This window comes from Oncorhynchus keta, chromosome 25 (genome assembly GCF_023373465.1).
Source record: "Oncorhynchus keta strain PuntledgeMale-10-30-2019 chromosome 25, Oket_V2, whole genome shotgun sequence".
In the NCBI taxonomy this organism is placed as follows: Eukaryota; Metazoa; Chordata; class Actinopteri; order Salmoniformes; family Salmonidae; genus Oncorhynchus; species Oncorhynchus keta.
In genome coordinates this window covers 38,831,920-38,859,810 of record NC_068445.1, presented here as the reverse complement: position 1 = coordinate 38,859,810, position 27,891 = coordinate 38,831,920, and the positions used below count along the sequence as shown (strand labels likewise).

The following is a 27,891-nucleotide window of genomic DNA, read 5'->3' as shown; positions in this document are numbered from 1 at the left end:
TGAGGAAATAATGTAGTCAGTTCCTTGTTATTTCACAATATGGTGAGGAATTTTCTCACATCTGAAAGTCCACGAAATGTAAGCAGGCTTCGCAGAATATTTGATTGACAATATTAGGAAATTAAAGAATAGAACCAAAATGTTGATGTCAAAGGGAAACATAGAAACTCAGACATCTTTAGAAATGGTTGAAGTTTAGTTTCCTAGGACTTTAGGAAAAAAGGTAATGATTAAAACACAGCATATTGTATTAGCACTTACATTTGCATTATATGACATTTCAGTCATTTAGCAGAGGCTCTTATCCAGAGCGACTGACAGTCAGTGCATTCATCTAAGTTTAGTAGGAAAAAACAACCACATATGATATCACAGTCATTTCCAGTGCAGACTCGTCCAGTAGCGGATTTAGGTATAGGTGACATGGGCAGCCGGCCAGGTCGGCATCTTGCCGGGGGCGACACGGGGGGGTGGGGTGGGGGGGGGGGGTTGACCTCGGGTCTCCCCACTGGAAGCCCGAGGTAGGGGGCGGGTAAATCTATCAAATAGCAAGCCTCTAACTTTGTACAGTACTAATGGAATTAGTCTAATCTGTCACACTACGAAATGCTATCAAATAAACCACAATTCATTCATAATACTGTGAGTATATAGTTTCACAGACATATTGTTGCATTTTTTTCTGGTTTGTGTGAAATCGTTAAGAATAATATAAAACCAGTCTGCACACTACCAAGGTGAATTGGCTTAGTCATGACTCAGTGTTGTGGGATGAGTAATGTATTGATGCTCGAGTGCCAAATCAACACATATTTGTTTCTATTTTGTCTTTGTTACTTATTTTTTTGTTGTCTTATTTTTGTATTTATATAGTTTTAAATGTTATGATTTATTTATTTGTGTTGTTCCGAATGTCTGAATAAAATGAAGGTTAGTGCAGAACGGTGCTTTTGTATTTTGGTAGGGGGGGGGGGGTTGAAGGAGAGGTTCATCCAGGGAGCCATACAAGCTAGAACTGCCACTGAAAACCGTCTTAGAAAATAGCCGTTATCAACACGTTAAACGTTAAAGTGTAGCATAATGTATGAGAAGTCCTGTAGAAAAGGAAGTTATGGAAGGTATATTATAATACAGACATGTACATTTGTCTAATCGTAACTCATTTTACGTAGCGTTGACATTAACAATATTTCATATTTTGTTCATCCAGTAATATTGAGATCTGAAATACAATTTCTCAGGGAATCCTGGCCAAGAACAGCATGAAAACACAACATCAATTCTTTGAATAAAGTATATTGGCAATAGTACAAAACAATTACACCCCATCCCCCCATCCTGTTGGGTGTGAGTCCAGTATTTCATCACCAAAGTCATTAAAAAATACCTTGTCACTCATTGGTCTGGTGAGACTAAACCATCGTCCTTCCTCCCGTGTACGTAGAGGGGAATTTCTGGAGAGTGTTCCCAGGATGTATATAAGACATACAGGTTACCACATGTAGTCAGAAAACATTGGTTCAGAGAACAAGTTGGGACTCACAACAAGGACCAAGGACTAGAAACAAGACAACAGTACCTACTATCTACAAACTACCAAACAGCCAACTACAAACCTATTCATCCAGGTAAATGAAATGTAGAGTCTGTTTTTATTCACATTGGCAACCATAAACTTACTCTTACTGTACGGCTGACCATGTTGTTGATCTGTTGTGGCAGTCTTTATTTCTGTATAGTGTTTAGTAAAAACTTTTATTTAGGACTAACTGTATATATGATTGCCTGTTTACACCAGATCTCTGAATGTGTTTTCAGATCTTGGCCATCTTTAAGCAACTGACTAAGCATGATACAATCTATGATGGACAGGAGTTTTAAAATATCTGTTTTTATTTTCCAGATCTAACTACAAAGACAATATGGAATTTGAGTCAAACTGCAGTCTAATGAAGGTGAGTCCCAACTTAGACATGATGATAAGACAGACCTACAATATTCAGGCATGACAGACATTCAAATGTTATTATACAGTAAATGTTAAAACAGGAGAAAGGAACAAAACAGACCAACCACAATTCTCTAGACACTGATGCAACAATGTTAGATGAATGTTAAATGGACTTTCTCTGTCCTGGTCAGAACACCTCTGCCAGTGTAGCATGGAGCTCCAAACTGCCTCAGGGTCTGGATGTGGAGATATCCCATCACCCCATCACCCTGCGCTGTGTGGCCAACCTCATCATCGCCATGGAGAGGCTAAATGGTGGCAAGGGGTTTACCCTAAGAAGAGATGAGAGCCTGTTAAATTTCTTGCTGGAGAGCGCAGTGGAAGGTAGGTCAAAGATCACTGGACTGGATTAGAGGAGCCCCATCGGGGCTAGCCTGGACCCATGTCTGATTGTACTGTCTTGATTCTGATGACAATGACCATAGGAGTTGACAAGACAGCACAAACAGAACAGGGTATTTTTAATGTGTACCACTATAATACCATTCGCTATCACTACTGGGCTATGTTCCAATGTTCACACTATAGAATACCACTTAGAATGCATGCCCAACATATCGCTTAATTCTAACTGGCATACTGCTAGTGTGGATATCTTAGCACAACTCACAGACTAGTAGTTCTGGAATTCAATCAAGCGTATTTATTCAATCATTCACTCATCTCCTACATGCTTTCTCCTCTCTCTCTCTCTCCTCATCAAAAAATATAGTGTTGGAGTTGGAGTCGGCGCGCACTGAAGCCAGCAGCAGAGCTGCAGGGTTCAGCAGTAAAGGAGAGTATGAGTGTAGTGTCACTGACTCTGAGAATAAGTGCTGGGTGCTCAACGAAGGGTCTATGGAGCTGCATGCTATGATGCTGCAGGGAGGCAGCAGCTACCATAAAGGTATGTTAACAACCAAGGCTCTGTACCAATTTGCATTTGTCTTAACATAGTGCGTTACATTTCGCCAAAGAATTTTGAGTGTGTTCTTTGGCGACCATAGATCATTAAATTAATGAAATTACAATTTGCCTTGGGGCACTAAGCAGGGGCACTTCCTATGAATCTGAAATAATTGGAAAGGTTAGGTACATATGAGCAATATGAGATTTAGTGGAGAGGTTAAAACCAACCCCACCCTGAGACTGACAGATAGCGTACTTAGTTCACAGTTGAGTTCTGATGAATGATGCTGACTGACTCTCTTCTCCTTTCCTCTGTCCTCAGTGCATTTGAACCTGTCTACGTACATCACGCCTGTCCCCAGTGAGACTAAAGCAAGACCTGTAGCCCTGGGCATCAAGGGATCCAACCTCTACCTATCCTGCATCACATCAGATGGCACGCCCACCCTGCACCTAGAGGTAAATAGCACTACTACTGCTGAATATATTGTGATTCAGTATTGATAGATAGGATAATTGTCTGTTGAGGCTGGAGTTGTCAGAGTCAGACCTGGACCGTATCATGCACCACGTAGAGATGGCCATGGAGATGGTGTCTGAGCTGAAGAATGCTGACATCATCAACATTGTGTCTGAATCATATGTGGAATGTAAAGGTTGAGTTGCAGTGTAATTAAAGGAAACTGCCAGAGAGACCAAGAGAGACCGACCCTGGTGTAATGTGACTGGGAATGGGATGCAGCGAGGATGACTATTAGTCCTGGAGAGTGACAGTGTGTCGGCTTGTTCCAACCAATGATGTGTTGATTATATAAGTCATTGGTTCCAACAGCCACAAACTCAAACCAATAGCCAGAGTAACATTTCTATCCACCCCTGGTGTATGACATTTGACCCCTGGTGTATGACATTTGACCCCTGGTGTATGACATTTGACCTTTAAGTCCGTTTTGAGTCAGACCATTGATTTTAACCCCCTGACCATCTATCTCTCTCTCTCTCCAGGAGGTGGCAGACAAGGAGCAGCTGAAGTCCATCAACCATGAGAGCGACATGGTGCGCTTTCTCTTCTACAAACAGGACACCGGAGTTGACATCAGTACCCTGGAGTCTGCCCATTACAGGAACTGGTTCATCAGCACGGCCCTACAGCAGGACAACACCAAGATGGTGAACATGTGCCAGAGGGCAACCCCCAACCGCTTCACCACATTCACTGTCCAGCGCCACAACTAAGGTGGGTGCCGAAAAGGACACCACAGATCTCTCATAGAGATCCGATATAATTCAATGTTATTTTTTATTTTTGTTGAACCTTTATTTAACTAGGCAATAGAGATTCTATATGTGATTCTATAGGACCTTTGTGGTCAGGGCTGGATTGTTACTGTCTGTACGTCTAAAGATTAGGTGTATGTTTGTAAGACACAATAACTTCTTCAGGTTGTATGTATGTATGTATGTATGTATGTATGTATGTATGTATGTATGTATGTATGTATGTATGTATGTGTGTGTACTACTAGAGCAATTCACCATTGTGGTGTATTGACTTGGTCACATTTTACCACAAGATGGCGCCGTTGAGTCAGATTATGGCAAGCGCCCATGATATTTATTGTACCGTATTTATTGCTGAAAGCCAAAATGAACTGTAATTACATTTCTACTAATCATAATATTTTTCTATTATTTATTCATGTATTTATATTTCAGTGATTATACTTATTTATCATTGTATTTATTTGTCAATATGTTGATGTTGCACTTATTCATTGATGCATGCAAACATTTGAATTGTCCTACATATGTGCTCTTTTGAATAAATATTCAAATGAAAATTGATGTTCTCTGTCATCGATTATTATGGTTGGCTACTGTAATAACATGGTTATTGGAAGAACAATGTGAAGAATCAGACAACATCCATCAAATACCAGAACCACAACAAGAACAAATATGAGAGGTATACCTACATTATACCAGTAATAATATCAGTGGTGTAAAGTTAAACTACTTTAAAGTACTACTTAAGGAGTTTTCTGGGGTATCTGTACTTCAGTACTTATATTTTTGACAACTTTTCCTTTTATTCAATTTTCCTAATGAAAATACTGTACTTTTTACTCCATATATTTTCCCTGACACCCAAAAGTACTTGTTACATTTTGAAAACTTAGCAGGACTGGAAAATGGTCCAATTCACTCACTTATCAAGAGAACATCTAGGCTCTTAAATATCCTAATGTTGAGATGGAATTGTTCATCAGTAAAGCAGAAGTAAGAACAGGGTTACAAATGAGTGGCAAGAGTTGTGGACAGAAGGTTAAAAAGATGTGGTGGCAGTGTAGGTACAAGGCTCCACAGTAAGTTGAAAGTGGTGGGGAAACATGATAAAGTCCCCCTTATCTCAGCTCGCTGGTCACCATAGTATCTCCCACCTGTAGCACACGCTCCAGCAGGTATATCTCTCTAGTCACCCCCAAAACCAATTCTTTCTTTGGCCGCCTCTCCTTCCAGTTCTCTGCTGCCAATGACTGGAACGAACTACAAAAATCTCTGAAACTGGAAACACTTATCTCCCTCACTAGCTTTAAGCACCAACTGTCAGAGCAGCTCACAGATTACTGCACCTGTATATAGCCCACCTATAATTTAGCCCAAACAACTACCTCTTTCCCTACTGTATTTAATTAATTAATTTATTTTGCTCCTTTGCACCCCATTATTTTTATTTCTACTTTGCACATTCTTCCATTGCAAATCTACCATTCCAGTGTTTTATTTGCTATATTGTATTTACTTTGCCACCATGGCCTTTTTTTTGCCTTTACCTCCCTTATCTCACCTCATTTGCTCACATCGTATATAGACTTGTTTATACTGTATTATTGACTATGTATGTTTGTTTTACTCCATGTGTTACTCTGTGTCGTTGTATGTGTCAAAATGCTTTGCCTTGTCTTGGTCAGGTCGCAATTGTAAATGAGAACTGAGAACAAGTTCTTGCCTACCTGGTTAAATAAAGGTGAAATAAATAAATAAAAGAAATGATCATTGTCACACCTCTCAGATGGAGACAGTTGAACATGTTCTCTTTCAGTGCCAGAAATACATGAGACAAAGGGAGCGGTTGTTATTAGATTTGAGGAGTAATGGGTGTTGAATAGCCTGGATTAAGTGAACTGCTGGGGAAATCCTCAGGGGATGATTTGGAATCCTACCCAATAATCTCGTCTCCCTAACGAAACTAAATACATAATTAAAAACTACATCACCTAAAGTTTTCCCCCAAAATGCACTTAATCCTGGCTCTTCAACCCCACTACTTACTGCCTTCCTGAAGACAAACAATGTATACGAAATGCTTCAGTCTGGTTTTAGACCCCATCATAGCACTGAGACGGCACTTGTGAAGGTGGTAAATGACATTTTAATGGCATCGGACCGAGGCTCTGCATCTGTCCTCATGCTCCTAGACCGTAGTACTGCTTTTGATACCATCGATCACCACATTCTTTTGGAGAGATTGGAAACCCAAATTGGTCTACACGGACAAGTTCTTGTCTGGTTTAGATCTTATCTGTCGGAAAGATATCAGTTTGTCTCTGTGAATGGTTTGTCCTCTGACAAGTCAACTGTAAATTTCGGTGTTCCTCAAGGTTCCGTTTTAAGACCACTTTTGTTTTCACTATATATTTTACCTCTTGGGGATGTTATTCGAAAACATAATGTTAACTTTCACTGCTATGCGGATGACACACAGCTGTACATTTCAATGAAACATGGTGAAGCCCCAAAATTGCCCTTGCTAGAAGCATGTGTTTCAGACGTAAGGAAGTGGATGGCTGCAAACTTTCTACTTTTAAACTCGGACAAAACAGAGATGCTTGTTCTAGGTCCCAAGAAACAAAGAGATCTTCTGTTGAATCTGACAATTAATCTTAATGGCTGTACAGTCGTCTCAAATAAAACTGTGAAGGACCTCGGCGTTACTCTGGACCCTGATCTCTCTTTTGAAGAACATATCAAGACTATTTCAAGGACAGCTTTTTTCCATCTACGTAACATTACAAAAATCAGAAACTTTCTGTCCAAAAATGATGCAGAAAAATGAATCCATGCTTTTGTCACTTCTCGGTTAGCCTGTTCAGGATACCACGGTTTACTGCCCCTTCTGGAGGATTTGGGTACCCATATAAAACATGATACATTTTTGTCAAAAGTTGCTAATATATGCAAATAAAAAATATTATCGAATAGAAAACACTCTAAAGCTTTTAAAACCGTTTAAATTATGTCTCTATGTATAGCAGAACTCTCAAAATCTGCATTTTCCCAAAATATCTCTTCTCATCTGAAAAGTTCGGTCACCTTTGACCTCATCGCAAACACCCTTCCCAAACAGTCACAGCACCCGGAAGAGTCTCCACGTGTTCAGCGTGATCTCAGCTTTCAATGGGACTTCTCATTGTGAGAATCGCTCGCTCGCGAGAGTTTGAGCACGCTGTAAGCTCTCAGTCACTCAAAAAAAAACCTGTGCGCAATGGTCAAGTCCTCTCTCTTTTCCAAGATCGATTGAACAGTGCTTGTGTTTCTGTTTGTTCTCAAAATTGCTGTACACCTTTATAACATGTTAAAGCTTGATTATGAAGTTAGTTTGACAAGTTTACTCGACATATTATATATTCTTTCGAAGTTTTGGTGCGCAACCACTTCAATTTTGACTACATTTTTACCAAAATCAGGCTATTTTGAGAACCGAAAGACGCAGACTTGAAAACTGAACGCTAATTTGGTGAGTATAATCCCTTACAGGTCGTTTGATGGAAGAATAACAAAGGTAAGGGAATATTTAATGTATTCATTTTGGGTTTCTGTCGACTCCAAGATAGAGGAGTCATTATGCTACTGTGGGAGCGCCGACTCCATATTATAGTCTAGTGAACGCAAAATGTAACGTTAAAATTAAATGTAACAATGCAATTGCATTTAGAAGAAGTGTATCTTGCTATACATATGTAAAACATGCATATTTAGTCAAAGTTTATGATGTGTATTCCTTGTTAGCTGACGTTATCTGCCGGGGCTATCGTCATTTCTCAGGACATTTGGGTAGCATTTTTTGAACGATGCATCATTGTAAACAGAGATTTATGGATATATATAGCATATTATTGAAAAAAATGAATGTACTGTGTAACATGTTATATTACTGTCATCTGATGAAGATTTCAAAAGGTTAGTGAAATGATTTTTCTTTTAATCCTGCGTTTGTTGATTGCATATTTTTTCCTACTTGGCTATGCTAATGAGCTATGTCTGCGGTGGTGGTTTGACATAAATATGTGCTATGTTTTCGCCGTAAAACATTTTAGAAATCTGACTTGCTGGCTAGATAAACAACTTGTTTATCTTTCATTTGAGCTATTTTACTTGGTAATGTGTGGAGGTTAAATATTTTTAGGAATATTTTTGCGCATTGTGCGTTATGGTAATGAGCTTGAGCTGTAGTCACGCTACCAGCAGAGGAATAAAACTCCCGAGCTGGTTAAACTACTGAAATGCTCTACTTTCCGGCTACCCGGATAAAACACTAAATAAACTTCAGTTGGTGCTAAATACGGCTGCTAGAATCCTGACTAGAACTAAAAAATTTGATCATATTACTCCAGTGCTAGCCTTTCTACACTGGCTTCCTGTCAAAGCAAGGGCTGATTTCAAGGTTTTACTGCTAACCTACAAAGCATTACATGAGCTTGCTCCTACCTATCTCTCTGATTTAGTCCTGCCGTACATACCTACACGTACGCTACGGTCACAAGACGCAGGCCTCCTAATTGTCCCTAGAATTTCTAAGCAAACAGCTGGAGGCAGGGCTTTCTCCTATAGAGCTCCATTTTTATGGAACGGCCTGCCTACCCATGTCAGAGACGTAAACTCGGTCTCAACCTTTAAGTCTTTACTGAAGACTCATCTCTTCAGTGGGTCATATGATTGAGTGTAGTCTGGCCCAGGAGTGGGAAGGTGAACGGAAAGGCTCTGGAGCAACGAACCGCCCTTGCTGTCTCTGCCTGGCCGGCTCCCCTCTTTCCACTGGGATTCTCTGCCTCTAACCCTATTACAGGGGCTGAGTCACTGGCTTACTGGGGCTCTCTCATGCCGTCCCTGGAAGGGGTGCGTCACCTGACTGGGTTGATTCACTGATGTGGTCATCCTGTCTGGGTTGGCGCCCCCCCTTGGGTTGTGCCATGGCGGAGATCTTTGTGGGCTATACTCAGCCTTTTCTCAGGATGGTAAGTTGGTGGTTGAAGATATCCCTCTAGTGGTGTGGGGGCTGTGCTTTGGCAAAGTGGGTGGGGTTATATATCCTTCCTGTTTGGCCCTGTCCGGGGTGTCCTCGGATGGGGCCACAGTGTCTCCTGACCCCTCCTGTCTCAGCCTCCAGTATTTGTGCTGCAGTAGTTTATGTGTCGGAGGGCTAGGGTCAGTTTGTTATATCTGGAGTACTTCTCCTGTCCTATTCGGTGTCCTGTGTGAATCTAAGTGTGCGTTCTCTAATTCTCTCCTTCTCTCTTTCTTTCTCTCTCTCTCGGAGGACCTAGGACCATGCCCCAGGACTACCTGACATGATGACTCCTTGCTGTCCCCAGTCCACCTGGCCATGCTGCTGCTCCAGTTTCAACTGTTCTGCCTTATTATTATTCGACCATGCTGGTCATTTATGAACATTTGAACATATTGGCCATGTTCTGTTATAATCTCCACCCGGCACAGCCAGAAGAGGACTGGCCACCCCACATAACCTGGTTCCTCTCTAGGTTTCTTCCTAGGTTTTGGCCTTTCTCGGGAGTTTTTCCTAGCCACCGTGCTTCTACAACTGCATTGCTTGCTGTTTGGGGTTTTAGGCTGGGTTTCTGTACAGCACTTTGAGATATCAGCTGATGTAGGAAGGGCTATATAAATACATTTGATTTGATTTGACTACTCCTCAAATCTAATAACAATCGCTCCCTTTGTCTCATATTTCTGGCACATGTTCCACATGTTCCATCATCTCCTCCTGACAATGATCACACTTCCCAGTCAGATGTTCCCCACCACTTTCAATGTTACCATCCATATAAAACCTACAGAATTAAAAGAAGCATTGGAGTAGCTGTCTGATTGGGCGTGTTTTTTTTTCCTCAAATATTTGAACGAGCCAATGGGAGAAGAGTGGCGTTGCCCCGGCAATTTCAAAACAGAATACGAAATAGATGAAGTCGGTTTGTTTATGTTAGCTCGCTAGCAAACCATAACTTGTATTCCACTAAAATAGCGAAAAATGTAGCTAGCTACACTAAAATAACATGTCTCAAGTGACGAGATTACAAATAGCAATGGACCTCCCCACTGGAAGCCCGAGGTAGGGGGGCGCGGGGGGGTAGGTTGACCTCAGGTCTCCTCACTGGAAGCCCGAGGTAGGGGGGCAGGGGTAGATTGACCTCAGGTCTCCCCACTGGAAGCCCGAGGTAGGGGGGCGGGGGTAGGTTGACCTCAGGTCTCCCCACTGGAAGCCCGAGGTAGGGGGGGGGGTAGGTTGACCTCAGGTCTCCCCACTGGAAGCCCGAGGTAGGGGGGCAGGGGTAGATTGACCTCAGGTCTCCCCACTGGAAGCCCGAGGTAGGGGGCGGGGGGACCTCAGGTCTCCCCACTGGAAGCCGAGGTAGGGGGCAGGGTTGACCTCAGGTCTCCCCACTGTCTCCCCCCACTGGAAGCCCGAGGTAGGGGGCGGGGGTAGGTTGACCTCAGGTCTCCCCACTGGAAGCCCGAGGTAGGGGGCGGGGGTAGGTTGACCTCAGGTCTCCCCACTGGAAGTCCGAGGTAGGGGCGCGAGGTACCTCAGGGGAAGCCGAGGGGGGGCGGGGGTAGATTGACCTCAGGTCTCCCCACTGGAAGCCGAGGTAGGGGGGCGGGGGTAGATTGACCTCAGGTCTCCCCACTGGAAGCCCGAGGTAGGGGGCGGGGGTAGGTTGACCTCATGTCTCCCCACTGGAAGTCCGAGGTAGGGGGGGCGGGGGTAGGTTGACCTCAGGTCTCCCCACTGGAAGCCGAGGTAGGGGGGCGGGGGTAGATTGACCTCAGGTCTCCCCACTGGAAGCCCGAGGTAGGGGGCGGGGTAGGTTGACCTCAGGTCTCCCCACTGGAAGCCCGAGGTAGGGGGGCGGGGTAGGTTGACCTCAGGTCTCCCCACTGGAAGTCCGGGGGTAGGTTGACCTCAGGTCTCCCCACTGGTAGGGGGCAGGGGTAGATTGACCTCAGGTCTCCCCACTGGAAGCCCGAGGTAGGGGGGCGGGGGTAGGTTGACCTCAGGTCTCCCCACTGGAAGCCGAGGTAGGGGGCGGGGGTAGGTAGGTCTCCCACTGGAAGCCCAAGGTGGGGGCGGGGGTACCTCAGGTCTCCCCACTGGAAGCCCAAGGTAGGGGGCGGGGTAGATTGACCTCAGGTCTCCCCACTGGAAGCCCAAGGTAGGGGGCGGGGGTAGATTGACCTCAGGTCTCCCCACTGGAAGCCCAAGGTAGGGGGCGGGGGTAGATTGACCTCAGGTCTCCCCACTGGAAGCCGAGGTAGGGGCGGGGGTAGGTTGACCTCAGGTCTCCCCACTGGAAGCCGAGGTAGGTCCTCAGGTCTCCCCACTGGAAGCCCGAGGTAGGGGGCGGGGGGGTAGGTTGACCTCAGGTCTCCCCACTGGAAGCCCGAGGTAGGGGGCGGGGGGTTGACCTCAGGTCCCCACTGAAGTCTGAGGTAGGGGGCGGGTCTCCCCCCACTGGAAGCCGAGGTAGGGGGGCAGGGGTAGATTGACCTCAGGTCTCCCCACTGGAAGCCCGAGGTAGGGGGGCGGGGGTAGGTTGACCTCAGGTCTCCCCACTGGAAGCCGAGGTAGGGGCGGGGGTAGATTGACCTCAGGTCTCCCCACTGGAAGCCCGAGGTAGGGGGGCGGGGGTAGATTGACCTCAGGTCTCCCCACTGGAAGCCGAGGTAGGGGGGCGGGGGTAGGTTGACCTCAGGTCTCCCCACTGGAAGCAGAGGTAGGGGGGGGGGTAGGTTGACCTCAGGTCTCCCCACTGGAAGTCCGAGGTAGGGGGCGGGGTAGGTTGACCTCAGGTCTCCCCACTGGAAGCCTGAGGTAGGGGGCGGGGGTAGGTTGACCTCAGGTCTCCCCACTGGAAGCCTGAGGTAGGGGGCGGGGTAGGTTGACCTCAGGTCTCCCCACTGGAAGCCCGAGGTAGGGGTGCGGGGGGGGGTAGGTTGACCTCAGGTCTTCCCACTGGAAGCCCGAGGTAGGGGGCGGGTGAATCTATCAAATAGCGAGCCTCTAACTTTGTACAGTACTAATGGATTTAGTCAAATCTGTCACACTACGAAATGCTACCAAATAAACCACAATTCATTCATAATACTGTGAATATATAGTTTCACAGACATATTGTTTGTCTGGTTTGTTTAGTTTAGTTTTAGTTTTATTTTATTTTTACCTGGACAGTGCACATTAATCAACGTTTCAGTAAAAGTGCCGGTTTTAGCCAGCCGGCTAATTTTCAACCGCAGTCCCTGGGCAGGTTATTAAAAACAATTACAATATAGACAATAGCACCATAGACATAGCAACATAGCAACATAGGACAAGCAAGACATAGCATACAGACAGAGCAACATAGGACAAAAAGCAGCAAGACAAAATTCATAAAAGCAACAAAGTGTTTCCATACCTCACAAGCTACAGACAACATGGAAAGCGGCAACACACAGCTAGGGACCATGTTCACAAATCTGATTGACCTTTAGCCATGTCTTCAAGCATTTTGTGAAAGTGTGATATGTGGTGCAGTTATGTGTGTCTGATGGCAGTGTATTCCAGACATGGGAAGCTCTCACAGAGAATGCAGATTTACTAAAGGTGCTTTTCCTTAGGGGAACTATACAGTCACCTCTCATGGCAGACCTTGTGGATCTGCTGCCATTGTGTGAAATCGTTAAGAATAATATAAAACCAGTCTGCACACTACCAAGGTGAATTGGCTTAGTCATGACTCAGTGTTGTGGGATGAGTAATGTATTGATGCTCGAGTGCCAAATCAACACATATTTGTTTTTATTTGTCTTTGTTACTTATTTTTTTGTTGTCTTATTTTTGTATTTATATAGTTTTAAATGTTATGATTTATTTATTTGTGTTGTTCCAAATGTCTGAATAAAATGAAGGTTAGTGCAGAACGGTGCTTTTGTATTTTGGTAGGGGGGGGGGTTGAAGGAGAGGTTCATCCAGGGAGCCATACAAGCTAGAACTGCCACTGAAAACCGTCTTAGAAAATAGCCGTTATCAACACGTTAAACGTTAAAGTGTAGCATAATGTATGAGAAGTCCTGTAGAAAAGGAAGTTATGGAAGGTATATTATAATACAGACATGTACATTTGTCTAATCGTAACTCATTTTACGTAGCGTTGACATGAACAATATTTAATATTTTGTTCATCCAGTAATATTGAGATCTGAAATACAATTTCTCAGGGAATCCTGGCCAAGAACAGCATGAAAACACAACATCAATTCTTTGAATAAAGTATATTGGCAATAGTACAAAACAATTACACCCCATCCCCCCATCCTGTTGGGTGTGAGTCCAGTATTTCATCACCAAAGTCATTAAAAAATACCTTGTCAGTCTGGTCTGGTGAGACTAAACCATCGTCCTTCCTCCCGTGTACGTAGAGGGGAATTTCTGGAGAGTGTTCCCAGGATGTATATAAGACATACAGGTTACCACATGTAGTCAGAAAACATTGGTTCAGAGAACAAGTTGGGACTCACAACAAGGACCAAGGACTAGAAACAAGACGACAGTACCTACTATCTACAAACTACCAAACAGCCAACTACAAACCTATTCATCCAGGTAAATGAAATGTAGAGTCTGTTTTTATTCACATTGGCAACCATAAACTTACTCTTACTGTATGGCTGACCATGTATTATGTTGTTGATCTGTTGTGGCAGTCTTTATTTCTGTATAGTGTTTAGTAAAAACTTTTATTTAGGACTAACTGTATATATGATTGCCTGTTTACACCAGATCTCTGAATGTGTTTTCAGATCTTGGCCATCTTTAAGCAACTGACTAAGCATGATACAATCTATGATGGACAGGAGTTTTAAAATATCTGTTTTTATTTTCCAGATCTAACTACAAAGACAATATGGAATTTGAGTCAAACTGCAGTCTAATGAAGGTGAGTCCCAACTTAGACATGATGATAAGACAGACCTACAATATTCAGGCATGACAGACATTCAAATGTTATTATACAGTAAATGTTAAAACAGGAGAAAGGAACAAAACAGACCAACCACAATTCTCTAGACACTGATGCAACAATGTTAGATGAATGTTAAATGGACTTTCTCTGTCCTGGTCAGAACACCTCTGCCAGTGTAGCATGGAGCTCCAAACTGCCTCAGGGTCTGGATGTGGAGATATCCCATCACCCCATCACCCTGCGCTGTGTGGCCAACCTCATCATCGCCATGGAGAGGCTAAATGGTGGCAAGGGGTTTACCCTAAGAAGAGATGAGAGCCTGTTAAATTTCTTGCTGGAGAGCGCAGTGGAAGGTAGGTCAAAGATCACTGGACTGGATTAGAGGAGCCCCATCGGGGCTAGCCTGGACCCATGTCTGATTGTACTGTCTTGATTCTGATGACAATGACCATAGGAGTTGACAAGACAGCACAAACAGAACAGGGTATTTTTAATGTGTACCACTATAATACCATTCGCTATCACTACTGGGCTATGTTCCAATGTTCACACTATAGAATACCACTTAGAATGCATGCCCAACATATCGCTTAATTCTAACTGGCATACTGCTAGTGTGGATATCTTAGCAGAACTCACGGACTAGTAGTTCTGGAATTCAATCAAGCGTATTTATTCAATCATTCACTCATCTCCTACATGCTTTCTCCTCTCTCTCTCTCTCCTCATCAAAACATATAGTGTTGGAGTTGGAGTCGGTGCGCACTGAAGCCAGCAGCAGAGCTGCAGGGTTCAGCAGTAAAGGAGAGTATGAGTGTAGTGTCACTGACTCTGAGAATAAGTGCTGGGTGCTCAACGAAGGGTCTATGGAGCTGCATGCTATGATGCTGCAGGGAGGCAGCAGCTACCATAAAGGTATGTTAACAACCAAGGCTCTGTACCAATTTGCATTTGTCTTAACATAGTGCGTTACATTTTGCCAAAGAATTTTGAGTGTGTTCTTTGGCGACCATAGATCATTAAATTAATGAAATTACAATTTGCCTTGGGGCACTAAGCAGGGGCACTTCCTATGAATCTGAAATAATTGGAAAGGTTAGGTACATATGAGCAATATGAGATTTAGTGGAGAGGTTAAAACCAACCCCACCCTGAGACTGACAGATAGCGTACTTAGTTCACAGTTGAGTTCTGATGAATGATGCTGACTGACTCTCTTCTCCTTTCCTCTGTCCTCAGTGCATTTGAACCTGTCTACGTACATCACGCCTGTCCCCAGTGAGACTAAAGCAAGACCTGTAGCCCTGGGCATCAAGGGATCCAACCTCTACCTATCCTGCATCACATCAGAAGGCACGCCCACCCTGCACCTAGAGGTAAATAGCACTACTACTGCTGAATATATTGTGATTCAGTATTGATAGATAGGATAATTGTCTGTTGAGGCTGGAGTTGTTAGAGTCAGACCTGGACCGTATCATGCACCACGTAGAGATGGCCATGGAGATGGTGTCTGAGCTGAAGAATGCTGACATCATCAACATTGTGTCTGAATCATATGTGGAATGTAAAAGGTTGAGTTGCAGTGTAATTAAAGGAAACTGCCAGAGAGACCAAGAGAGACCGACCCTGGTGTAATGTGACTGGGAATGGGATGCAGCGAGGAAGACTATTAGTCCTGGAGAGTGACAGTGTGTCGGCTTGTTCCAACCAATGATGTGTTGATTATATAAGTCATTGGTTCCAACAGCCACAAACTCAAACCAATAGCCAGAGTAACATTTCTATCCACCCCTGGTGTATGACATTTGACCCTGGTGTATGACATTTGACCCCTGGTGTATGACATTTGACCTTTAAGTCCGTTTTGAGTCAGACCATTGATTTTAACCCCCTGACCATCTATCTCTCTCCAGGAGGTGGCAGACAAGGAGCAGCTGAAGTCCATCAACCATGAGAGCGACATGGTGCGCTTTCTCTTCTACAAACAGGACACCGGAGTTGACATCAGTACCCTGGAGTCTGCCCATTACAGGAACTGGTTCATCAGCACGGCCCTACAGCAGGACAACACCAAGATGGTGAACATGTGCCAGAGGGCAACCCCCAACCGCTTCACCACATTCACTGTACAGCGCCACAACTAAGGTGGGTGCCGAAAAGGACACCACAGATCTCTCATAGAGATCCGATATAATTCAATGTTATTTTTTATTTTTGTTGAACCTTTATTTAACTAGGCAATAGAGATTCTATATGTGATTCTATAGGACCTTTGTGGTCAGGGCTGGATTGTTACTGTCTGTACATCATTAGGTGTATGTTTGTAAGACACAATAACTTCTTCAGGTTGTATGTATGTATGTATGTATGTATGTATGTATGTATGTATGTATGTATGTATGTATGTATGTATGTATGTATGTATGTATGTATGTATGTGTGTGTACTACTAGAGCAATTCACCATTGTGGTGTATTGACTTGGTCAAATTTTACCACAAGATGGCGCCGTTGAGTCAGATTATGGCAAGCGTCCATGATATTTATTGTACCGTATTTATTGCTGAAAGCCAAAATTAACTGTAATTACATTTCTACTAATCATAATATTGTTCTATTATTTATTCATGTATTTATATTTCAGTGATTATACTTATTTATCATTGTATTTATTTGTCAATATGTTGATGTTGCACTTATTCATTGATGCATGCAAACATTTGAATTGTCCTACATATGTGCTCTTTTGAATAAATATTCAAATGAAAATTGATGTTCTCTGTCATCGATTATTATGGTTGGCTACTGTAATAACATGGTTATTGGAAGAACAATGTGAAGAATCAGACAACATCCATCAAATACCAGAACCACAACAAGAACAAATATGAGAGGTATACCTACATTATACCAGTAATAATATCAGTGGTGTAAAGTTAAACTACTTTAAAGTACTACTTAAGGAGTTTTCTGGGGTATCTGTACTTCAGTACTTATATTTTTGACAACTTTTCCTTTTACTTCAATTTTCCTAATGAAAATACTGTACTTTTTTACTCCATATATTTTCCCTGACACCCAAAAGTACTTGTTACATTTTGAAAACTTAGCAGGACTGGAAAATGGTCCAATTCACTCACTTATCAAGAGAACATCTAGGCTCTTAAACATCCTAATGTTGAGATGGAATTGTTCAGTCAGTAAAGAACAGAGGTTACAAATGAGTGGCAAGAGTTGTGGAGGAAGAGTGGGAAGACACCTGTATAAGATCCAGGAAAAGGTGGTGGCAGGGGGAAGGAAAGTGTAGGTACAAGGCTCCACAGTAAGTTGAAAGTGGTGGGGAAACATGATAAAGTCCCCCCTTATCTCAGCTCGCTGGTCACCATAGCATCTCCCACCTGTAGCACACGCTCCAGCAGGTATATCTCTCTAGTCACCCCCAAAACCAATTATTTCTTTGGCCGCCTCTCCTTCCAGTTCTCTGCTGCCAATGACTGTAACGAACTACAAAAATCTCTGAAACTGGAAACACTTATCTCCCTCACTAGCTTTAAGCACCAACTGTCAGAGCAGCTCACAGATTACTGCACCTGTACATAGCCCACCTATAATTTAGCCCAAACAACTACCTCTTTCCCTACTGTATTTAATTAATTAATTTATTTTGCTCCTTTGCACCCCATTATTTTTATTTCTACTTTGCACATTCTTCCATTGCAAATCTACCATTCCAGTGTTTTATTTGCTATATTTTATTTACTTTGTCACCATGGCCTTTTTTTTGCCTTTACCTCCCTTATCTCACCTCATTTGCTCACATCGTATATAGACTTGTTTATACTGTATTATTGACTGTATGTTTGTTTTACTCCATGTGTTACTCTGTGGCGTTGTATGTGTCGAACTGCTTTGCCTTGTCTTGGTCAGGTCGCAATTGTAAATGAGAACTGAGAACAAGTTCTTGCCTACCTGGTTAAATAAAGGTGAAATAAATAAATAAAAGAAATGATCATTGTCACACCTCTCAGATGGAGACAGTTGAACATGTTCTCTTTCAGTGCCAGAAATACATGAGACAAAGGGAGCGGTTGTTATTAGATTTGAGGAGTAATGGGTGTTGAATAGCCTGGATTAAGTGAACTGCTGGGGAAATCCTCAGGGGATGATTTGGAATCCTACCCAATAATCTCGTCTCCCTAACGAAACTAAATACATAATTAAAAACTACATCACCTAAAGATTTCCCCCAAAATGCACTTAATCCTGGCTCTTCAACCCCACTACTTACTGCCTTCCTGAAGACAAACAATGTATACGAAATGCTTCAGTCTGGTTTTAGACCCCATCATAGCACTGAGACGGCACTTGTGAAGGTGGTAAATGACATTTTAATGGCACCGGACCGAGGCTCTGCATCTGTCCTCATGCTCCTAGACCGTAGTACTGCTTTTGATACCATCGATCACCACATTCTTTTGGAGAGATTGGAAACCCAAATTGGTCTACACGGACAAGTTCTTGTCTGGTTTAGATCTTATCTGTCGGAAAGATATCAGTTTGTCTCTGTGAATGGTTTGTCCTCTGACAAGTCAACTGTAAATTTCGGTGTTCCTCAAGGTTCCGTTTTAGGACCACTTTTGTTTTCACTATATATTTTACCTCTTGGGGATGTTATTCGAAAACATAATGTTAACTTTCACTGCTATGCGGATGACACACAGCTGTACATTTCAATGAAACATGGTGAAGCCCCAAAATTGCCCTTGCTAGAAGCATGTGTTTCAGACGTAAGGAAGTGGATGGCTGCAAACTTTCTACTTTTAAACTCGGACAAAACAGAGATGCTTGTTCTAGGTCCCAAGAAACAAAGAGATCTTCTGTTGAATCTGACAATTAATCTTAATGGTTGTACAGTCGTCTCAAATAAAACTGTGAAGGACCTCGGCGTTACTCTGGACCCTGATCTCTCTTTTGAAGAACATATCAAGACTATTTCAAGGACAGCTTTTTTCCATCTACGTAACATTGCAAAAATCAGAAACTTTCTGTCCAAAAATGATGCAGAAAAATGAATCCATGCTTTTGTCACTTCTCGGTTAGCCTGTTCAGGATACCACGGTTTACTGCCCCTTCTGGAGGATTTGGGTACCCATATAAAACATGATACATTTTTGTCAAAAGTTGCTAATATATGCAAATAAAAAATATTATCGAATAGAAAACACTCTAAAGCTTTTAAAACTGTTTAAATTATGTCTCTATGTATAGCAGAACTCTCAAAATCTGCATTTTCCCAAAATATCTCTTCTCATCTGAAAAGTTGGGTCACCTTTGACCTCATCGCAAACACCCTTCCCAAACAGTCACAGCACCCGGAAGAGTCTCCACGTGTTCAGCGTGATCTCAGCTTTCAATGGGACTTCTCATTGTGAGAATCGCTCGCTCGCGAGAGTTTGAGCACGCGGTAAGCTCTCAGTCACTCAAAAAAACCTGTGCGCAATGGTCAAGTCCTCTCTCTTTTCCAAGATCGATTGAACAGTGCTTGTGTTTCTGTTTGTTCTCAAAATTGCTGTACACCTTTATAACATGTTAAAGCTTGATTATGAAGTTAGTTTGACAAGTTTACTCGACATATTATATATTCTTTCGAAGTTTTGGTGTCAGAGCAACCACTTCAATTTTGACTACATTTTTACCAAAATCAGGCTATTTTGAGAACCGAAAGACGCAGACTTGAAAACTGAACGCTAATTTGGTGAGTATAATCCCTTACAGGTCGTTTGATGGAAGAATAACAAAGGTAAGGGAATATTTAATGTATTCATTTTGGGTTTCTGTCGACTCCAAGATAGAGGAGTCATTATGCTACTGTGGGAGCGCCGACTCCATATTATAGTCTAGTGAACGCAAAATGTAACGTTAAAATTAAATGTAACAATGCAATTGCATTTAGAAGAAGTGTATCTTGCTATACATATGTAAAACATGCATATTTAGTCAAAGTTTATGATGTGTATTCCTTGTTAGCTGACGTTATCTGCCGGGGCTATCGTCATTTCTCAGGACATTTGGGTAGCATTTTTGAACGATGCATCATTGTAAACAGAGATTTATGGATATATATAGCATATTATTGAAAAAAATGAATGTACTGTGTAACATGTTATATTACTGTCATCTGATGAAGATTTCAAAAGGTTAGTGAAATGATTTTTCTTTTAATCCTGCGTTTGTTGATTGCATATTTTTTTCCTACTTGGCTATGCTAATGAGCTATGTCTGCGGTGGTGGTTTGACATAAATATGTGCTATGTTTTCGCCGTAAAACCTTTTAGAAATCTGACTTGCTGGCTAGATAAACAACTTGTTTATCTTTCATTTGAGCTATTTTACTTGGTAATGTGTGGAGGTTAAATATTTTTAGGAATATTTTTGCGCATTGTACGTTATGGTAATGAGCTTGAGCTGTAGTCACGCTACCAGCAGAGGAATAAAACTCCCGAGCTGGTTAAACTACTGAAATGCTCTACTTTCCGGCTACCCGGATAAAACACTAAATAAACTTCAGTTGGTGCTAAATACGGCTGCTAGAATCCTGACTAGAACTAAAAAATTGATCATATTACTCCAGTGCTAGCCTTTCTACACTGGCTTCCTGTCAAAGCAAGGGCTGATTTCAAGGTTTTACTGCTAACCTACAAAGCATTACATGAGCTTGCTCCTACCTATCTCTCTGATTTAGTCCTGCCGTACATACCTACACGTACGCTACGGTCACAAGACGCAGGCCTCCTAATTGTCCCTAGAATTTCTAAGCAAACAGCTGGAGGCAGGGCTTTCTCCTATAGAGCTCCATTTTTATGGAACGGCCTGCCTACCCATGTCAGAGACGTAAACTCGGTCTCAACCTTTAAGTCTATACTGAAGACTCATCTCTTCAGTGGGTCATATGATTGAGTGTAGTCTGGCCCAGGAGTGGGAAGGTGAACGGAAAGGCTCTGGAGCAACGAACCGCCCTTGCTGTCTCTGCCTGGCCGGCTCCCCTCTTTCCACTGGGATTCTCTGCCTCTAACCCTATTACAGGGGCTGAGTCACTGGCTTACTGGGGATCTCTCATGCCGTCCCTGGAAGGGGTGCGTCACCTGACTGGGTTGATTCACTGATGTGGTCATCCTGTCTGGGTTGGCGCCCCCCCTTGGGTTGTGCCATGGCGGAGATCTTTGTGGGCTATACTCAGCCTTTTCTCAGGATGGTAAGTTGGTGGTTGAAGATATCCCTCTAGTGGTGTGGGGGCTGTGCTTTGGCAAAGTGGGTGGGGTTATATCCTTCCTGTTTGGCCCTGTCCGGGGGTGTCCTCGGATGGGGCCACAGTGTCTCCTGACCCCTCCTGTCTCAGCCTCCAGTATTTATGCTGCAGTAGTTTATGTGTCGGGGGCTAGGGTCAGTTTGTTATATCTGGAGTACTTCTCCCGTCCTATTCGGTGTCCTGTGTGAATCTAAGTGTGCGTTCTCTAATTCTCTCCTTCTCTCTTTCTTTCTCTCTCTCTGAGGACCTGAGCCCTAGGACCATGCCCCAGGACTACCTGACATGATGACTCCTTGCTGTCCCCAGTCCACCTGGCCGTGCTGCTGCTCCAGTTTCAACTGTTCTGCCTTATTATTATTCGACCATGCTGGTCATTTATGAACATTTGAACATCTTGGCCATGTTCTGTTATAATCTCCGCCCGGCACAGCCAGAAGAGGACTGGCCACCCCACATATGCTCTCTCTAATTCTCTCTTTCTTTCTCTCTCTCGGAGGACCTGAGCCCTGAGACCATGCCCCAGGACTACCTGACATGATGACTCCTTGCTGTCCCCAGTCCACCTGGAATGCTGCTGCTCCAGTTTCAGGGGTTCTGCCTTATTATTTGATTCGACCATGCTGGTCATTTCTGAACATTTGAACATATTGGCCATGTTCTGTTATAATCTCCACCCGGCACAGCCCCAGAAGAGGACTGGCCACCCCACATAACCTGGTTCCTCTCAGGTTTCTTCCTAGGTTTTGGCCTTTCTGGGAGTTTTTCCTTCTTCTACAACTGCATTGCCCGCTGTTTGGGGTTTTAGGCTGGGTTTCTGTCAGCACTTTGAGATATCAGCTGATGTAGGAAGGGCTTTGTATAAATACATTTGATTTGAGGTATTCCACTAAAAAGCTCCCTTTGTCTCATATTTCTGGCACATGTTCCACATGTTCCATCATCTCCTCACTGGAAGCCCACTTCCCAGTCAGATGTTCCCACCACTCAATGTCTACCATCCATATAAAACCTACAGAATTAAAAGGCATTGGGGTAGATTGACCTCAGGTCTCCCCACTGGAAGCCCAATGGGAGGGGTGGTTGACCTCATGTCTCCCCACAGAATACCGAGGTAGATGGGTCGGTTTGTTTATGGCTTGCAAACCATAAGGTCTCCCCACTGGAAAAATGCCGAGCTACACTAAAATAACATGTCTCAAGTGACGAGATTACAATAGCAGGTCTCCCCACTGGAAGCCCGAGGTAGGGGGGCGCGGGGGGGTAGGTTGACCTCAGGTCTCCTCACTGGAAGCCCGAGGTAGGGGGGCAGGGGTAGATTGACCTCAGGTCTCCCCACTGGAAGCCCGAGGTAGGGGGGCGGGGGTAGGTTGACCTCAGGTCTCCCCACTGGAAGCCCGAGGTAGGGGGGCGGGGGTAGATTGACCTCAGGTCTCCCCACTGGAAGCCCGAGGTAGGGGGGCGGGGGTAGGTTGACCTCAGGTCTCCCCACTGGAAGCCGAGGTAGGGGGGCGGGGGTAGATTGACCTCAGGTCTCCCCACTGGAAGCCCGAGGTAGGGGGGCGGGGGTAGGTTGACCTCAGGTCTCCCCACTGGAAGCCCGAGGTAGGGGGGCGGGGGTAGGTTGACCTCAGGTCTCCCCACTGGAAGCCCGAGGTAGGGGCGGGGGTAGGTTGACCTCAGGTCTCCCCACTGGAAGCCCGAGGTAGGGGGGCGGGGGGTAGGTTGACCTCAGGTCTCCCCACTGGAAGCCCGAGGTAGGGGGCAGGGGTAGGTTGACCTCAGGTCTCCCCACTGGAAGCCCGAGGTAGGGGGCGGGGGTAGGTTGACCTCAGGTCTCCCCACTGGAAGTCCGAGGTAGGGGGGCGGGGGTAGGTTGACCTCAGGTCTCCCCACTGGAAGCCCGAGGTAGGGGGGCGGGGGTAGGTTGACCTCAGGTCTCCCCACTGGAAGTCCGAGGTAGGGGGGGGGGGTAGGTTGACCTCAGGTCTCCCCACTGGAAGCCGAGGTAGGGGTGCGGGGGTACGGGGTAGGTTGACCTCAGGTCTTCCCACTGGAAGCCCGAGGTAGGGGGGCGGGTGAATCTATCAAATAGCGAGCCTCTAACTTTGTACAGTACTAATGGATTTAGTCAAATCTGTCACACTACGAAATGCTACCAAATAAACCACAATTCATTCATAATACTGTGAATATATAGTTTCACAGACATATTGTTTTTCTGGTTTGTTTAGTTTAGTTTTAGTTTTATTTTATTTTTACCTGGACAGTGCACATTAATCAACGTTTCAGTAAAAGTGCCGGTTTTAGCCAGCCGGCTAATTTTCAACCGCAGTCCCTGGGCAGGTTATTAAAAACAATTACAATACAGACAATAGCACCATAGACATAGCAAACATAGCAACATAGGACAAGCAAGACATAGCATACAGACAGAGCAACATAGAACAAAAAGCAGCAAGACAAAATTCATAAAAGCAACAAAGTGTTTCCACACCTCACAAGCTACAGACAACAGACAACATGGAAAGCGGCAACACACAGCTAGGGACCATGTTCACAAATCTGATTGACCTTTAGCCGTGTCTTCAAGCATTTTGTGAAAGTGTGATATGTGGTGCAGTTGTGTGTGTCTGATGTCAGTGTATTCCAGACATGGGAAGCTCTCACAGAGAATGCAGATTTACTAAAGGTGCTTTTCCTTAGGGGAACTATACAGTCACCTCTCATGGCAGACCTTGTGGATCTGCTGCCATTGTGTGAAATCGTTAAGAATAATATAAAACCAGTCTGCACACTACCAAGGTGAATTGGCTTAGTCATGACTCAGTGTTGTGGGATGAGTAATGTATTGATGCTCGAGTGCCAAATCAACACATATTTGTTTTTATTTGTCTTTGTTACTTATTTTTTTGTTGTCTTATTTTTGTATTTATATAGTTTTAAATGTTATGATTTATTTATTTGTGTTGTTCCAAATGTCTGAATAAAATGAAGGTTAGTGCAGAACGGTGCTTTTGTATTTTGGTAGGGGGGGGGGGGTTGAAGGAGAGGTTCATCCAGGGAGCCATACAAGCTAGAACTGCCACTGAAAACCGTCTTAGAAAATAGCCGTTATCAACACGTTAAACGTTAAAGTGTAGCATAATGTATGAGAAGTCCTGTAGAAAAGGAAGTTATGGAAGGTATATTATAATACAGACATGTACATTTGTCTAATCGTAACTCATTTTACGTAGTGTTGACATGAACAATATTTCATATTTTGTTCATCCAGTAATATTGAGATCTGAAATACAATTTCTCAGGGAATCCTGGCCAAGAACAGCATGAAAACACAACATCAATTCTTTGAATAAAGTATATTGGCAATAGTACAAAACAATTACACCCCATCCCCCATCCTGTTGGGTGTGAGTCCAGTATTTCATCACCAAAGTCATTAAAAATACCTTGTCACTCTGGTCTGGTGAGACTAAACCATCGTCCTTCCTCCCGTGTACGTAGAGGGGAATTTCTGGAGAGTGTTCCCAGGATGTATATAAGACATACAGGTTACCACATGTAGCCAGAAAACATTGGTTCAGAGAACAAGTTGGGACTCACAACAAGGACCAAGGACTAGAAACAAGACGACAGTACCTACTATCTACAAACTACCAAACAGCCAACTACAAACCTATTCATCCAGGTAAATGAAATGTAGAGTCTGTTTTTATTCACATTGGCAACCATAAACTTACTCTTACTGTACGGCTGACCATGTATTATGTTGTTGATCTGTTGTGGCAGTCTTTATTTCTGTATAGTGTTTAGTAAAAACTTTTATTTAGGACTAACTGTATATATGATTGCCTGTTTACACCAGATCTCTGAATGTGTTTTCAGATCTTGGCCATCTTTAAGCAACTGACTAAGCATGATACAATCTATGATGGACAGGAGTTTTAAAATATCTGTTTTTATTTTCCAGATCTAACTACAAAGACAATATGGAATTTGAGTCAAACTGCAGTCTAATGAAGGTGAGTCCCAACTTAGACATGATGATAAGACAGACCTACAATATTCAGGCATGACAGACATTCAAATGTTATTATACAGTAAACGTTAAAACATGAGAAAGGAACAAAACAGACCAACCACAATTCTCCAGACACTGATGCAACAATGTTAGATGAATGTTAAATGGACTTTCTCTGTCCTGGTCAGAACACCTCTGCCAGTGTAGCATGGAGCTCCAAACTGCCTCAGGGTCTGGATGTGGAGATATCCCATCACCCCATCACCCTGCGCTGTGTGGCCAACCTCATCATCGCCATGGAGAGGCTAAATGGTGGCAAGGGGTTTACCCTAAGAAGAGATGAGAGCCTGTTAAATTTCTTGCTGGAGAGCGCAGTGGAAGGTAGGTCAAAGATCACTGGACTGGATTAGAGGAGCCCCGTCGGGGCTAGCCTGGACCCATGTCTGATTGTACTGTCTTGATTCTGATGACAATGACCATAGGAGTTGACAAGACAGCACAAACAGAACAGGGTATTTTTAATGTGTACCACTATAATACCATTCGCTATCACTACTGGGCTATGTTCCAATGTTCACACTATAGAATACCACTTAGAATGCATGCCCAACACATCGCTTAATTCTAACTGGCATACTGCTAGTGTGGATATCTTAGCACAACTCACAGACTAGTAGTTCTGGAATTCAATCAAGCGTATTTATTCAATCATTCACTCATCTCCTACATGCTTTCTCCTCTCTCTCTCTCCTCATCAAAACATATAGTGTTGGAGTTGGAGTCGGCGCGCACTGAAGCCAGCAGCAGAGCTGCAGGGTTCAGCAGTAAAGGAGAGTATGAGTGTAGTGTCACTGACTCTGAGAATAAGTGCTGGGTGCTCAACGAAGGGTCTATGGAGCTGCATGCTATGATGCTGCAGGGAGGCAGCAGCTACCATAAAGGTATGTTAACAACCAAGGCTCTGTACCAATTTGCATTTGTCTTAACATAGTGCGTTACATTTTGCCAAAGAATTTTGAGTGTGTTCTTTGGCGACCATAGATCATTAAATTAATGAAATTACAATTTGCCTTGGGGCACTAAGCAGTGGCACTTCCTATGAATCTGAAATATTTGGAAAGGTTAGGTACATATGAGCAATATGAGATTCAGTGGAGAGGTTAAAACCAACCCCACCCTGAGACTGACAGATAGGTAGCGTACTTAGTTCACAGTTGAGTTCTGATGAATGATGCTGACTGACTCTCTTCTCCTTTCCTCTGTCCTCAGTGCATTTGAACCTGTCTACGTACATCACGCCTGTCCCCAGTGAGACTAAAGCAAGACCTGTAGCCCTGGGCATCAAGGGATCCAACCTCTACCTATCCTGCATCACATCAGAAGGCACGCCCACCCTGCACCTAGAGGTAAATAGCACTACTACTGCTGAATATATTGTGATTCAGTATTGATAGATAGGATAATTGTCTGTTGAGGCTGGAGTTGTTAGAGTCAGACCTGGACCGTATCATGCACCACGTAGAGATGGCCATGGAGATGGTGTCTGAGCTGAAGAATGCTGACATCATCAACATTGTGTCTGAATCATATGTGGAATGTAAAAGGTTGAGTTGCAGTGTAATTAAAGGAAACTGCCAGAGAGACCAAGAGAGACCGACCCTGGTGTAATGTGACTGGGAATGGGATGCAGCGAGGATGACTATTAGTCCTGGAGAGTGACAGTGTGTCGGCTTGTTCCAACCAATGATGTGTTGATTATATAAGTCATTGGTTCCAACAGCCACAAACTCAAACCAATAGCCAGAGTAACATTTCTATCCACCCCTGGTGTATGACATTTGACCCCTGGTGTATGACATTTGACCCCTGGTGTATGACATTTGACCTTTAAGTCCGTTTTGAGTCAGACCATTGATTTTAACCCCTGACCATCTATCTCTCTCTCTCTCAGGAGGTGGCAGACAAGGAGCAGCTGAAGTCCATCAACCATGAGAGCGACATGGTGCGCTTTCTCTTCTACAAACAGGACACCGGAGTTGACATCAGTACCCTGGAGTCTGCCCATTACAGGAACTGGTTCATCAGCACGGCCCTACAGCAGGACAACACCAAGATGGTGAACATGTGCCAGAGGGCAACCCCCAACCGCTTCACCACATTCACTGTCCAGCGCCACAACTAAGGTGGGTGCCGAAAAGGACACCACAGATCTCTCATAGAGATCCGATATAATTCAATGTTATTTTTATTTTTGTTGAACCTTTATTTAACTAGGCAATAGAGATTCTATATGTGATTCTATAGGACCTTTGTGGTCAGGGCTGGATTGTTACTGTCTGTACGTCTAAAGATTAGGTGTATGT

General features: G+C 43.7%; 2 protein-coding genes across 5 annotated transcripts; both read left to right on the top strand.

Annotated features, from left to right (window-relative positions):
• The first annotated feature begins 1,471 nt into the window (after positions 1-1,471).
• LOC127911769 (interleukin-1 beta-like) lies at positions 1,472-16,696 on the top strand. Of its 2 annotated transcripts, XR_008079313.1 has the most exons (7): positions 1,472-1,628; positions 1,904-1,955; positions 2,143-2,335; positions 2,724-2,897; positions 3,222-3,358; positions 3,905-4,342; positions 16,549-16,696. XR_008079313.1 is itself a non-coding variant. In XM_052479299.1 (6 exons), exons 2-6 carry the CDS (start codon positions 1,923-1,925, stop codon positions 4,133-4,135), a joined length of 768 nt encoding a protein of 255 aa, XP_052335259.1. In that variant the 5' UTR covers positions 1,472-1,628; positions 1,904-1,922; the 3' UTR covers positions 4,136-4,740. The 2 variants fall into 2 exon arrangements, 1 of the variants encoding a protein (XP_052335259.1); XM_052479299.1 differs by lacking the exon at positions 16,549-16,696 and having other exon boundaries at positions 3,905-4,740.
• LOC127911767 (interleukin-1 beta-like) lies at positions 13,689-27,842 on the top strand. 3 transcript variants are annotated; one of them, XM_052479296.1, is made up of 6 exons: positions 13,689-13,838; positions 14,121-14,172; positions 14,360-14,552; positions 14,941-15,114; positions 15,439-15,575; positions 16,116-16,696. In XM_052479296.1, exons 2-6 carry the CDS (start codon positions 14,140-14,142, stop codon positions 16,344-16,346), a joined length of 768 nt encoding a protein of 255 aa, XP_052335256.1. In that variant the 5' UTR covers positions 13,689-13,838; positions 14,121-14,139; the 3' UTR covers positions 16,347-16,696. The 3 variants fall into 3 exon arrangements, with proteins under 3 accessions (XP_052335256.1, XP_052335255.1, XP_052335257.1); XM_052479295.1 differs by lacking the exons at positions 14,121-14,172; positions 14,360-14,552; positions 14,941-15,114; positions 15,439-15,575; positions 16,116-16,696 and adding exons at positions 25,478-25,529; positions 25,717-25,909; positions 26,296-26,469; positions 26,798-26,934; positions 27,480-27,842 and having other exon boundaries at positions 13,691-13,838; XM_052479297.1 differs by lacking the exons at positions 13,689-13,838; positions 14,121-14,172; positions 14,360-14,552; ... (1 more) ...; positions 15,439-15,575; positions 16,116-16,696 and adding exons at positions 25,072-25,195; positions 25,478-25,529; positions 25,717-25,909; ... (1 more) ...; positions 26,798-26,934; positions 27,480-27,842.
• Positions 27,843-27,891: the final 49 nt, after the last annotated feature.

Excerpts from the sequence above, each read along its gene's own strand:
- LOC127911769 (XM_052479299.1), top strand. The coding sequence starts at position 1,923 with ATGGAATTTGAGTCAAACTGCAGTCTAATGAAG. Across the intron at positions 1,956-2,142 it reads CAAACTGCAGTCTAATGAAG|AACACCTCTGCCAGTGTAGC; the intron begins GTGAGTCCCAAC and ends TGTCCTGGTCAG. Across the intron at positions 2,336-2,723 it reads GCTGGAGAGCGCAGTGGAAG|TGTTGGAGTTGGAGTCGGCG; the intron begins GTAGGTCAAAGA and ends CAAAAAATATAG.
- LOC127911767 (XM_052479295.1), top strand. The coding sequence starts at position 25,497 with ATGGAATTTGAGTCAAACTGCAGTCTAATGAAG. Across the intron at positions 25,530-25,716 it reads CAAACTGCAGTCTAATGAAG|AACACCTCTGCCAGTGTAGC; the intron begins GTGAGTCCCAAC and ends TGTCCTGGTCAG. Across the intron at positions 25,910-26,295 it reads GCTGGAGAGCGCAGTGGAAG|TGTTGGAGTTGGAGTCGGCG; the intron begins GTAGGTCAAAGA and ends CAAAACATATAG.